Source organism: Alligator mississippiensis, chromosome 6, assembly GCF_030867095.1.
Source record: "Alligator mississippiensis isolate rAllMis1 chromosome 6, rAllMis1, whole genome shotgun sequence".
Classification (NCBI taxonomy): Eukaryota; Metazoa; Chordata; order Crocodylia; family Alligatoridae; genus Alligator; species Alligator mississippiensis.
Genome location: NC_081829.1, coordinates 31,172,776 through 31,187,481, shown reverse-complemented (window position 1 = coordinate 31,187,481; position 14,706 = coordinate 31,172,776). Strand labels below are relative to the sequence as shown.

Sequence of the window (14,706 nt, the reverse complement as noted above, 5' to 3'; positions counted from 1 at the left end):
ATAGCCCATGGACGAAATGTCGAAACAGCAGTGAAACAGTTTCTACAAAATGGAACAGTGCTTTCGAAATGAAACTCTAAATGAAACACTGTTCCGTCAAAATGTTGAAATGGAAGTCGAAGTGGAACGGAGCTGTTTTGCAAAGCCCTGTTAGTCTTGGTACTGCCCTTTGAAGCATCTGAGATGTAGCTTTGTTGCTGTCCTGCCATACCTCGAATTTCCTGCTGCCTCACCCATAATGTCTCCTGGGAAGCCACGCTTTCTGGATGCTGTTTCCAAGAGGATTTACTGTCACATAGTCAGCCATGACTATGGAAAAAGTCTTTTTTTCTAGCTTCCAAAAACAAGGTGCAAATCTTACTTGGGATGTGCTAGGCAAGAAAATATGGTAAGTTCTGTTAATGCTTTTAAGACTATCTGGCACATCTACTTCTTCCTCACGGTTGCTTTCAAGTGCACAAGGTCTATGATAGACTGTAACTTTTTCCTGAGCATCGACTGTCTTCTCTTCATGTCTTTATAAAAATCTTAAACTTTAATTATTTTCAAACTAGTTCAGAAGGGTTTAATGTCATTAAAATTTGTATTGCCAAATAGTCCACTGCTATAATGTTTTCAGGCCAGCTTGTCACATTTTTCAGTCCTGTCATTCATGAAATTTAGCTCTAGATAGGTTTCTTGTTTCATCTTCAAAATTGTGATCAGAGGCTTTCATTTTCAGACTCAAACATTGGAGTACACCACATAGGGAGTGAATTTTGAGCTGTATTGTATGAGGGATGATTTTATTCTATTATGAACAATTTGAACATAGATGACAGGAATGGATTTTTGTGTGTTTTGTAAACCCAAAGACTTGAAGACTGCTTATGTAAAATGTAATTGCTTCAGCTTGCATTTCTTCTTCTTTTTTTTTTTTTTTTAGGGTTTATGAGGGAAACCTTATAAAATCTGGATTTTGGGTTTCCATCGCCCTCACATGTCATAGGAATTTTATGTATGTAATATATAGTAGGTAATATTCGTTTTGCCTACAAAACAATAAGGCCATTTCTATGGTTAGAATAGAACACAGCTTACCAGGAGGTAAGCTAGTAAAGGTGACCCGCATACTGATTGGTTCTTCATGCTCAAGGTAAAAAATTAGTTGTGAGGATTATGTAAGTAGACAAACAAGTTGCACTTGGCAGCAGTCGTAATAAATACTTTTTGATAGAGGTGCACCAATACATCAGTCCGGTATTGGATTGGCATAGGTTTAAATAAAATTGACTGTGTCTGAAATCAGCCTGAAGTGGCTGATACTTTGACCGATAAATGCTGGTGGGTGTGTTGGCTACAAATGTCCAACTCGGGATCCTTAAAATTCTAGTTTATTAGGCAGACTGAAACACTGTAATCATAAACCTTGGGGCTGGTCCCCACACACACACACGCATGCACACACATACACACACAGTAGCAGGCTACAGAGTCAGGTATACCTATCCTACAAGCGCTGGAGTCTGCCGTCGATGGCCAGTCGAGGCTTCTTTCAGCGTGGTGTTATCCTCCAGAAGGGGGTCACCGGCTGGTCCTTCTGGCTGGACAGGTCTGGTCGAGTTGGAGATCGAGATCAAGAGGGTGCCACTGAGGGTCACTTTTCACTGCCTTTTATCTGTCCCTGGCAGACTTTGGTGACTCCCCAGTTTTCAGGTTTGCCCAATCCAGGGGTCATTGACCCTCGTGGGACTTCCCCACCCCCCCCGGTGGCTACTGGACAGCATCCGTCAGCCCCAGGGGTTGTCCGCATGTATGTGCAGGTTTGGGAGTCCGTTGATGAATTTAGAATAGGGCTCTGGGAGTGGTCGATCTGGAGATATTCAGCCCAAAAGTTGGTCTCTGGCGTTGATTAATTCAGGCCAGGACTTCTAGCCCTTGATCAGTGACGTTTAGAGATTTCCCGGTTGTTACATTGTCTTCTATTGAGTTCTTCCGTTGGTTGATCTGCAGCTTCCAGGTGATAATTGCTGCCTGCTACTATGTTATACATTCAATCACTGATTCACTCACTCTTTCAGAGGCCAGCCTGATACAGGGAAGGGCAGTTTGATTCCTGCCCTTGTTAACATTGTTACAATGTATAACTTACTAAAACACATTTAGTTGAAAGTTGAAAGGTGAGGAGTATAAAATATAAGCTACAAATGCCATGGCGCACAAATAGATAAAAATACCAAAATACAAGGGGAGATACAAAATGCACACATACAAATTTTAAAACACAATTCCTTATCTTCAAGTGAAAGAGAGAGGAAGGAAGAAAAGGTAGAAAAAGAGAAACATATCCAAAGAGGGGAGAGCAAATGCAGGCAAGAGAAAAAGGGGGCTTTCTGCTACAGGTGTGCACAGCCGCAGCGCAGCACGCAGACAGGCAGCGAGGAGCACAGCTCAGCAGTGTGGAGAGCTGCATCCAGCTGGTAAGTCTGGTGTGGTGGAAGGGTGTGGGGCAGGGGCAGCCCCCTTTGGTGAGGAAGGGAGCGGGGCTGGGGTAGGAGCTGCCCAGGCAGGGCAGAGCAGGGGCCAGACACAGCCTTGGCAAGGGCGGTAGGGTGGCTCGCACCGCTGCATGTCGCTCGTCTAGCAGCTCCTGCTGCTGCCTCTACCGCTTGTCCAGGAGGGCACAGGGGGAGGGGAGGGTGTCCCTGGGGCAGGGCAGAGCAGGCTGCAGGTGCAGGCTGGGGCAAGGGGCCACACTGCGCTGTGTTTAGGGCAGGTGCCGGTGGTGCTGGGAGAGGACGGGGGGGGGGGGCTGCAGCCACCCCAAATTTCACCGTAGCCCCCCCCACCCCCTCCCAGCTGACTGCCATGAGCGTAGCACAGTATGGCTCCCAACTGCAGCCCACCTTGCCCTACCCTATGCAGATCCAGGGGCACCCCCTCCCCATGCTTTCCTGCATAAGCAGCAGGAACATAGGTGGGAGCCACCGGACAAACGGCACACAGCGGTGGGAGCTACTCCCCACCTTGCCAGACGAGCCGTGGCTCCATCCAATACCAGCCTTGCTCTGACATGGCAAGCACCTACCCCAGCCCCACTCTCTCACTCACTGTGGGGGGCATTGATCTGCCCGCTATGCCCCTTCCCTCTCCCTCCTCTTTCACCACAACAGACTTACCAGCTGGACTCAGCTGTATCAGAAATCAGATCGGTATTGGCTGATATGCCTCCTTAAAAATCAGCTATCGGTATCAGCCCCCAAAATGTCCATCAGTGCACCCCTACTTTTTGACAAATCCAGTTTGTACGAAAAAAACAGTTAAGTTGCTGAAAGGCAGCATAATATAGATAATGGATCTTTTGCCTTTAGGCTTTTGCTTGCTAAGACCAATATGATTGGTTAAAGTGTAGAAAGGAAACACTGTTGTGTAAAGTATTCAGTTAGGTGGAAAAAGAATACAGAGCTAGAAGCACAGGTCACTTTCTTTACATTGCATCAAGACGTCAGATCAAATTAGTGATTTTTAGCATTCATCTAGAAAAGTCTCTTTTAAGGGGAAATTAAGAATATTGATTTTTTTCCTATGAACTAAAAGCTTACTGAAGGTATTTGGAGCATATGCAAGTTGCACTTAATAGCACAAAAGGTCTCATAGCATTATTGAAAATGTAAGGCTCTTATTAAATTGAGCAAAGATAAGCTTCTTGGATTTCTATGTGAGGATGAGGGGGAACTGTCTGGATTATGTAAACCTATTTTTACACAAGATGAAGGGCATAAATCTTTGATCTAATATTTCACTGAAAAATATCTCACTTGCTTTACTTTGTCAGTACTTCAGAAACAAAAGCTTACTACAGATGCATGGAACTCGCTGTTCTATCCAGCAGGTTTTAAAATGTTGAGATCACAACTTTTACTGAAAGTATTTATTAAACTGACAGTTCACTGGATTAAAAATAGTAGATGTTGTCCAGTTTTGAGACTTAAGGCAATATGCATGAAGGAGTTTGTCATAGAAGTTGTATGGCTGCTATGCTGCATTTCTGACCTGGAAACCAGTATTCCTCAGTTTAAATTTTTAACTGTCCACAAGGATGTTCTAATCAAAGAAGGTTATAACGTATCTGGGCGTTGCCACCTGGGTCACAAAGAATGTGGTTGGGGAATAAAGAATATCTCTCATCACTTGAACTTGCTTGAATTCCTAGCCCAACCTTAATCTCAGATTTTACACAGTTCATAAATGAAACAGACACTGCCCTGGGGTTGGTCTTTACTTAATTATGGACTCTTCTTGACCAAATAGCTTTTTCTTCATCATCAGACATGTAGATTGCCTTGTGCACCATGTACGTAGAGCCAATTATCAAAGTCTTATTTGGCGAAGTGCACTTGCCCCTAAACCAACATTTCCATACCCTGACCAGTGTGGTTGACAAGCTGAAAATGACAGTTATGTTCCTATCATAAACATGCTTGAACCATTACCTGCAGAATACCTTTGAATAACACACTGCAAGTGCACGATGGAATGCCATAGGAGTGCTCCAGTAGAGATTTTTGGGGCTGATAATAATAGCTGATTTTTAAGGAGGCATATCAGCTGATACATCATGGACAGCTGCGTGCAGCTGGTGAGTCTGTTTTGGGGGAAGGAAAGGGGGGCAGATCAAGGCCCCTGTGGTGAGGGAGAGAGTGGTGCAGGGGCCAGGGCAGGTGCTGTCCAGCCGGGGCACAGCGTGGGACAGAGCCGTGGCTTGTCTGGGAGGTGCTGGGAGGGTGGGGCACCTCCCACTGCTGCGTACACCCTGGGAGGGCATGGGGGTGGGGAACAGCTTGTGCTCTCGGATCTCCGCGGGATGGGTTGCCTCGGCAGAATGGGATTGGGGCTGGGGCTGTGCCAGGCTTTTCTCGGCAGGGGCTGGCCAGGCTTTGCTTGGGGCAGGTGGTGCCAGCTCTTGGAAGGGGGCTACAGTGGGGGGGGAGCTGCAGCTACCCCAAAATTGGTCGTACCCACCCCCTCTCACAGTGCCACCACCACGTGCCCCAAGTGCAGCCCAGCCCCCGCTGACAAGAGCCTGCTGCAACACCCTACCCTGCCCCACCCCACACAGATCTGGGGGCATGCCCCCCCATGCTCTTCCAGGGTGCATGCAGCAGTGGGAGCCACGCCTCCCACATGAGCTGTGGCGCTGTCCCGTACCCCACCCCACCCTGGCTGGGCAGTGCCTACCCCAGCCCCACTCCCTCCCTCACCATGGGGCCCTTGATCTGCTCCCTGACAACCTTTCCCTCCCCCCTCCCCTTCCACCACAACAGACTTACCAGCTGCACGCAGCTCTCCAAGCTGCTGGACTGTGCTCCTCATCGCCTCTGTGCTGCACTGCAGTGGCACACATGCACAGGCCATTTATTGGCCATGTCATTGGCCACAACTGCTCGATTTCTGATAGCCAATTTTTTTATATCCGTGCTGATCTGATATCGGATTGATGTATCAGTGCTCCTTTAGAATGCCACGGACCATCATGCTCATGCAAGCAGGTTAATGTGCCATGCACTCATGGCTGCCCGTGCTATGAAACAGCATGTTGCAATCTGTATAATAACTACAGGGATTCAGAATAGGGTTCAAGTGATGAAGAAATATGAAAAACTGCAATTACCCATTATATTAATGTTATTACACTTATATTACCATTGGGTTAGACTATTACATTTTCCCATTGCCTGGAGCTGAACTTATGTCTGTGCATTTCATTGCCACTGAGTTATTAATATCTGACTTATCTGCATTTTGAAAAAAAAATGTACAGGTTTATTCAATATACCTTGAACAAATAGGCTAGCCTGGGGTTATAATGTCTTCAGTACTGTAGGCCTGCTTTGAAATTTGTAGTGATAGGATTTGTGAGGTTTTAGTATTAGAGTATTATTTACTAGGTTTTTTTAATTGCATTGAATCAATACATACATGCTAGTGTGTCAGCCATCTTGGAATCCAATATGGCTACTACAACAAAAACTTTACGATTTAATCTCCTTGGTTCATACAATGTTGGTTTTGTCATTGGAATTAATTTTCTAATCCTAGTAGGGGCTGAAATATTGACCAAAACATAATTTCATGGCAGCCATCTGAGATTCCAATATGTCAGCTACACATACTATTTGCCAGAATCGCAACATGACTTTTTTGATGCAGGTGTCACAACCCAAAGTTGTGATTTTTTGTTTGTGTGCGCTTCGGCGCTGCTAAATTATGTTCCCGCTAAATTGCAGCTTCCTTGCACGGTGGAGTTCTCTGCTGCAGAAGAGAACCCCGGTGCAGCGGAGAATTTCCCACCAATTTGAAGCTTTCTTTGCATGGTGCATTTTTTTTGCATCTCAAAAATGCACGGTGCAAAGGAGTTCCCACCATTTGTATGAAGATTCGTGCCACATTATTGGCCGATTCTAATATATGCACACGTGGCAGCTAGCGATTGGCTTGCTAGCCATATAAAGAGCTTGGGTGGCTTCTGCCCAAGTTGGAGAGAAATCAGTTAGAGAGCGTGAAGATCTCTAAGCGCTGTGGATCCTTATGGACCCAATGCATTTCTTAAGAAGGCAACAGAGGTCTAAACAGCCTCTGGCCTCTCCCCGTCGCCGAGCGCAATCCTAGACGTATCCCTTTCCTATATACTAAGGATTCGAACCCATGGAGCTTTAACAACTCCGGGGCCAGAGAACCGAACCGAACCCACGGAGCTTTGACAACTCCGTGGGAAAGAAATTACCGAACCCGCGGAGCCTAAACAACTCCGGGGCCAAAGAACCGAATTTGTCGTAGTCCTCCAACGAGGATTTAAGCGGAGCTGCACCTGGAAACTGTCCAGCCTACACCACGACCATCTTGGGTGTAAGTAAATAATCTTTAAATCAACCATTACGCTTCTGTGACTAATTCTAGCCCGTGCGTGCCTTGCCGCCACACGGTCCTTTCCGGTCCCGCGTGCCCGGGCTGCTGGCCACAGCCCGCGTGCGCAAAGACGGGCCCGGCTCGCCCCCGGCCCGCACAGCAGGTAGACCCATCTCTACCTGAAACACAGTGTTGAGGCTTGTGGCAGTGAGTTGCCTATGGGGCGATACCTTTTCCCTTCTTTTTTACCCTACTCTGTAGCCCTGTGCTTATTAGTTAACTATTCTGCTTATGAACATATGTCCAGCTTCAAATAAAACGAGATCTTTTTCCTTATTCCTGTTTGTTCTCTCAGCTTATCCCCTTTGGTTAAAGTATGCCACCAACCTGAAATTCAGTTTATTTCTACCCATTTATTTTCATTACTATCTATCCACCTACCTTTTTATTACTGTATACAATGTCATTTTTTAGGCATTTACAATTACATATGTGTAACTACCTTGAACAAGGTGATGCCAAGCTATTTGGTTTTGGGAACTGTTGTTAAGAAAGGTCTTAATGTTACACTTTCCCAGTATTTGCATTGTAACTTGTACTTCGGGTAACTGCAAACTTACTGTAACTGGCTACTCTAACTAATTGCAGCCCTTTTAACTGGGCCAGAAACAATAAAGAAAAAGCAGTTTTCAAAGGGCTGGCATTAAAAACCTGGAAAATGATGGCAGCTACTCACTTTCTTGGCTGCTATCTTTCCTCATTTTCAAGGCTTCTAATAGCAGCCATGATGGTAACTGCTAGAGGCCTTGAAAATTAGAGAAGTTAGCCAGCTTGGGGGTTTCTAATACCACAGAGTTGACAGCAGTTTGTACTAAAGGATCATTGCTTGTTTACATTAAGTTTGGGTAAATGCATGCTCTTGGTTAATGCCTAGCCATGTTTCAGTCCTGAAGCTATATACTTACATGGAGCACATTTTAAGTGCATTAAAGATGAATAAACCTTCTTTCAAACCAGTCTCTGCATACCTAGCTGCATGAGACTTCTGACACATGGTCTGTTACTTTTTGGCTTGTACCGTGATGATGATTATAACACAAGCACAACAGATTAACAGCTAAATACCTAATGCTACATAAGCCACAATGACAGTGCATTCAGTTCAGTCCATAATTATGGTCTAGCCTGTGGACCACAAGCAACCATAGGAAAATGATAGCAGGATTTATCAAATAAAACTCTGGAAAAGCAGAGATATCAAACTGAGTTCTTATCTCATATTTCCACTACCTACCACATTTACTTAAATACAAGATGAGGTTTTCTCCCCCCAGGAAGCATAGGGGGAAAAAGATCACATACAAGGAAATACCATTCAATGGATTGTCCATCACTAAACAACTGCCAAAAATAGCTTGTGCACAGCAATGGAAACCAACTGATTAAATGCAGCCAACTCTGAGCATAACTATGAAACACGTGACCCATATGGGGTAAACATACAAATGGGCACTATTTTATATTTCATTTTAAGGGCCAGACCGGTTCCAGGTTCAATTGGGCAAAGCCCAGTAGTCAAGTTCCAAAATTGACTGAGCAGATGTGTCATCAAGTTTTTGTGGCTCTACCACTGGGCAAGTATCTTCCCTCTGGACCCATTGGTCTGGGGCTTCAGATACCCCCCAAATGTAGGCAGGCATCGTACTTATAAACCCCAGGCCCACAGACCTTGGGTTTCAGATGCCCCCCAGTCTCAAAGATCTTGGCAAAAAGGCTATATTGGGCAAACATACTAATGGGCACCTACCACAAGGATAGTGCAGTCCATCTGAATAAGATATATGCTAGTTCCCATTGCCTGCAGTCCCCCTCAATGCTAACTCTTTTCCAAGTCATGGTGATCTACTACATTAAATACATTTAGACTTCTGCATCACCTGGGTAAGTCATCAAAGTCACAGTTTTCTAATTGCTATTAATTTCATGGTTCTTGTGCTTCAGTGTTGAGATACTGCATACTTTTCAGAAACGCTGATAGTCCACTGACTTCTTTTGGGGAGGTTGTGGGTGGAAGCACTTTTGAAAAAACACATTGTTTGAAAGTAGTGTCCAAAATCAAAAGCACTTCTGAAAATTCTGTCTTACATTTATCAATCCTGGAAATGGGGTAAATTAACTATCTGCATAATATGTTTTAGGTCCTTATGTGAAAATGTATCTGATGATAATAAAAGTATTAAGCACATATTAAGTCTTTATCCACTCGAAAATAATCCATTTTTTTTTAAATTGTACCTCAAGCTGACTGTCATCTTTTTTCCTTGTGAGTGCATATAGAGAACTGCAAATTCTAATCTAAATTATAATTCATATTTGCAACCTACATATCAATATTTGCTATCGTGCATCTAAAATTAGAATCGGACGTTTAGCTGGCAGAACTAAATTTACAGATTAATTTAGTGCCAGAAAGTAGTGCAACAAAATACATCAGATTAACACATCATAACTAGAAATTAACCTCTTTATCAAGTCATCTAATCCAAGGAATGTTTGTGCAGGGAATGTGCATTGTAATTAGCTACTGACAGTTTAAAAAAAAAAAGAGAAAGATTGAGTAGGCTGTATAAACATGTACTCATTTAATGTATGATGAAGTGTTAGGGATGATCTGCTGTTTAATTCGGTTTGATGTAAAGGTGGTTTACTCATCTAGGGAAACAATATTTAAGTGCAAAAGATTCCTTGTGTTATACTATTTATTTTGAAGTAAAATGGTTCAAGTTGACTGGGCAGATTTATTGAGGGGCAAAATTGCTTTTTCACTTTGTATATTCCTGTTCTGATTTGATAACAATACTTAGCAATTTAGAGGCTTTTTCTGCTTTCTAGGTCTATGATGTTGGGGCATGGATTCTTTCCTGGCAGCCAAACTGAAGCTTGAGACTCTGCCCCAAATCTGTCTTTGGTGTTCCATATTTTATTTTTGGATTATGATGCTTCACTAAAGAGTAGAAAATGCTCCACCATTGTGTACAGGACCATTACCCCTATTAGTAGGGGTTTCCAACAAGTTACCAGGCATCTACCTATTGTCTCTTACTCTGCATAAAATGTAATGTAATTCCAGCATGTTAATTTGTTTATGACTGATAGGGAGATAAAGAACTCTTATCTTGCAAACTGATTTGTTTAGTTGGACACCTTTGCCCATAGAGAATCTAATTGAATTCTCTGGGGTCCCTCACAAGCCATCTTGCAACCCTAGTGTTTTTTAAACAAGACCTCTGTAAATACTTATGCACGATTCTTATTAGCTTTGCTGGTTTTAATGAAACTACGTTGTTTGTTCAAGTGGGAGAATTTTTTGAACATCGTGGTTCTAATGCTTGTAATTCTAATGTTCTTATCAGGTACGACAGGCAAAGCATCGTCCCCACCTCCTGTTTTAGACACAAGGCAGATGAGTGAGAAACTAGAGACTATTTTATTTCAGCTACGCCAAGTGACCCGTGAGAGGGATGAGTTGCGAAAGCGCCTTGCACTTTCATCTCCCGGCTCAACCTTTGATGACTGCAGGTAATGATATGTGCTCCCCCTTTCCACCTCTACATTTGAATACCTGTTTTAAATTATGTTGAATCTTTGTGCTTAGGTTTCCATGAGTTTTATTGACTTCACTAATGACTAGAGCTGTTTACACACTTTTACAGTATACTTGCTTACCAGGGAGAGCCCGAAGTTTCCTGTTTGGCTTTGCAGAGATAGGACTTGCCATATAAAATGGATAGGGGGCTTCCCAGCACTGGTTAACGGAGGAAGGAAGGTGGACAGCACACTTAAATAATGGGAAACAGGGAATGATAGTGTGTTGTGTAATTTTGAACACCCCCAAATTGAAGTGCTCAGTACATGCCTCAATAAATTAATGTTAGACAGCCCCCTATACTCATTGTTTTGATTTAGAGAAGGGACTGTCCAGCAATCCATTATTACAGGAGTGGGGGGTGGGGAGGGCATTGAGAGTGTGAAGTTAAGAGGCCAGAAGTGATTAGCTGTGTGGGAGACCTAAGTGATTTATTTTTGGACAGCAAGGATATGATACTGTTTAAAAACCTGGCTTTCCAATGGTATGGGTGGCCAGCTGGTTTTTACTTTGGCTAATGAAATTCTAGTAAATTCTTTTCTAAGTATAGTATACTCAGGGTGTCTTTCTGACCAAATACCACCGTCACAGACTGAAATCCAGCTGCAAAGCACAGACGTATGGAAGTTCTTAAAGAAATTGGTTAGCTGCTTCCTGCCTCGTTTCTCTTTTTTGGTGATTGTGGGATACCACTGTAATGTATACTGTTATCAGCAGTATAACTTAACTGTTAACTTGTAGTCCTTATGTATGCATTCAGGATTTGGACTGGTGAACTGAAAAAGGAAGTGTTCTTTCCCAGTACCCGTCCCCTTATTTAACTATCCTGCCTTTTCTCACAGGCCTGGTGTAAGGCTTGTTCAATGAGCATAGAACACTTTGACTGTTAATATATATTTTGTCAAAGGATGGCAGAGTAACATTACCTCTAATTTTAGGCAAATTTTGAAATTCTTTTATACCTTTCACTCTGTCCTTACCCAGGCAGAACTCTCATAAAACCAGTGGAATTTGCCTAAATCTGGAGTTGAGGGATAAGTTGCCTTAATGTTGTAATACATTACAATTCTTAGAAGTCAAGATTCATAGATTATAGAGTCAGAAGGGACCCAATGGATCATCGTGTCCAAACCCCTGTCCCTGGCAGGAAAGAGGACTGAGGTTAGAAGACCCCGGTCAGGTGATTGTCAAGCCTCCTCTTGAAGACCTCCAAGTTAGGTGATACCACCACCTCTCTTGGAAGCCCATTCCAGACTCTGGCCACCCTTATTGTAAAAAATGTCTTCCTAATGTCTAACCTAAATCTGCTCTCCACTAGTTTGCACCCATTATTCCTAATTAATCCCTGCGGCACTCTGGTAAACAGCTCATCCTACTAATATAAACTTGCATTTAAATTGCCAAGATTTCCTCTTTGACTGTTAAATCAATCCACTGCTACAAATGTAGAAAATTATGAGTTTTAACATGCTTAAGAATAACTTTTTAGAATAAATATTGTTGTTGAGCAGTGTTTGGACCATCTATATTAACAGAGGGAGCTTGGCTTCCAAACAACTAAAGAGATTTCAGAAGTAGGACATGAATGAATATTAAGAGGTTACTTTTTCTCTTGTTAAACAAAATGAAACACTTCTCTATGTGAGAAAACAGGCAAGCAATTTTATGCTACTCTGTTTCTCAGTGGGCGCATCTACACAAGATATTTACTGCATAGTTAACTAATAAACTGTGCAGCAAACATCTTAGCGCCTACACGTGCGCCCCTGTTAGGGTGCACAAAACTAATAAATGCCGCAGCAGGGTAGTACTTATAAAATACAAGTACCACCCTACTGTAGAGTTTTTTTGTGCACAGCAGCGCGTGTATAGATGCTACCCTGGCTGGCTGAGGCACAGGGTTTCTCAGTGTGGAGCTAGCTGGCAGGCAGCCCCACGCTGAGGCACCCTGCACCCCAGACAGCTGCTCAGTCGCACATGGAAGTGAGGAGAGCAGCTGCTAAAGGGACAAAAGTTGGCCCCAGATTTTGTAAATTTTCATTCTTAAATGGTGTAATCTGAAAGAGAAATATTACACCTAAGATTTTACTCTGTCACCACTATGTGGACATTTAAGAAACAGACGGGCAACCCAGAATGAGATCCCAATAGAGTGATTGAAAGCTATTGTGACAGATAACACTTTTATTTGGGTCAGGTGCATGGGTAAAGGGAAATGGTTACTTCAGGCATGTGCATGTTGCCATCATAGCAAATGTTAAGTGAACTCCAGCATCAACAGATACTATTTCTCAGGAGAGCTGTAGAAGTGATATATGATGTGCTAAATCTAACACTTTTGCTGAGGGATAATATGTTGCTTGTGTTAACATTGTATCTGTCACTGACTGTGTGCACTTGGGCATGCACTGTGCAGCAGTCACGCATTTAGAAAATGCAGAAAGCATTTGGCCAAAGGGTTTTACATACCTGAGGTGTACTGCTTATGCTTAAAGCTGTTATTTGAGATGTCATAATATAGTTACTTTCTATAGAGCAGGGGTTGTCAACCAGGGGTACTTTGAAAGGTCCTGTGGGTACACAGGAGTGGGCAAGGATGGAGCACTGCAACCCCTGCCGCTGCCTCACAGGAGCAGGAGCAGGCCCAGGGTGGAGCAGAGAGCAGGGCCACACAGAGGCTGCACTGCCACCACTCGCCACGCCCCCACTCTGTGTCTGTCCACTCGCCCCCCCACTCCATGTCCGGCCTCTCACCATGCCCCTCCCCCGCAGTACACTTATTAAAAAAGGGGGCTGCCAGGGGTATACTTATTAAAAAAGGTTGAAAACCCCTGCTATAGAGAACTGACACAAAAAATGAAAGTTGCTGTTTGGAGCACATGCAAGATTGCAAGTGGGGGTGAGGTAATGAACATAAACATTTTCAGGCTTCTGGCAGGGCATTGCCCACTCCCAGCTCTTACCCCTACTTGCGTCCCACCTCATTGTCCACCTTTCTCCTGCACAGTGTGACAGCTTTACCTCTCTCATGGTACACTTGTCAGGCACACAGTAGAAACATACTACATAGCTCAGTATGTGCTAGATCCACAACACTCAGTATAGCCATGTTTGCATGTCCCCATCTCTCAGCCATGCTGATGAGCAGGCCTACAGTGCTGCTGTAAGATAACTATATACTCCTTCCTCTTTTGGAACTAGCATACACAGAAAAGCATGGTAGGGGAAGTATTTAGGGAAGGGAGGAAGGTATCAGTTGATCCTGCTCTGAATCTAACCATGTGGCCCACTTGCACAACTGACCAGACAGTTGCAGCCTGCTGGTTGAGAAACACTGATCTACATACCAAGCCCCAGTACCATTGTATTTAATTTGACTTTTGCATAAGTAGATCAACTTGTGGAAACTTATATTGTGTTTTTTTATTTATTTATAAGAGTCCACTACAAATTCTGTGATTGCTCTAGATATTAGCTTCACTGGAGCTTATAAGTGAAGAAATATCCATATGCACTTCATCATTTCAGTGATGTAAAGAAATGCTGGCATTTGCTTATGAGAGTAGCTTATCAGTTGCCCATTGTTTAAATCTTGCATATTGAAATAGTTTATGAGAATATACATTTTAGATTGCAAGCTTAATGTGAACATATGCTAATAGAACTCAGTAAACTGTAGTGCATTCAGCAGGGTTTAAAATGCACTTCATTTAACATAATTGTAATGATTGTTTTGTACAGATGGCACTGCTTTCAATTACTTTACCCTAAAGTCTTATTTAAATCAGTACTAAAGTTATGAGTGGTTGTGTCAAAGGTGTAAACAGTTGCAAAATTAGTTTTATTTTTGATAGTTTGGATTATATTTTAAGAAGGAATGTCTTTGCGTAACAGTTAATAATGATCATTTTTCATACATCACTGTTCTTTTGCTTGGCATTCCTAAAGGGGGAGAACATGTACAAAATATTGTTTTTCAAAGTCTGAGTTTTGCCATTGGAAGCTCAGATATTCTTAGATTATTTTTTAACTGAAGACCTCATGCTACAGAGCAAATCAAAAATATTGTCCCTAAAATAAGATGCCTTGGTATTGTGTGTCATACATTGTTGGGTTTGTAAATCTTATAGGATCACTATTTTATTTATACTTCTTTCAGCAATTCAGCTATGCAA

General features: G+C 43.0%; 1 protein-coding gene across 1 annotated transcript in view; it reads left to right on the top strand.

Moving 5' to 3' along the window:
* DLG5 (discs large MAGUK scaffold protein 5) overlaps window positions 1-14,706 on the top strand; it is a 200,535-nt gene that overhangs the window by 103,801 nt on the left and 82,028 nt on the right. Inside the window, exon 3 of the mRNA XM_006269642.4 lies at window positions 10,299-10,464. Coding sequence (XP_006269704.1) covers window positions 10,299-10,464 — 166 coding nt within the window. The remainder of the gene's footprint in view (window positions 1-10,298; window positions 10,465-14,706) is intronic.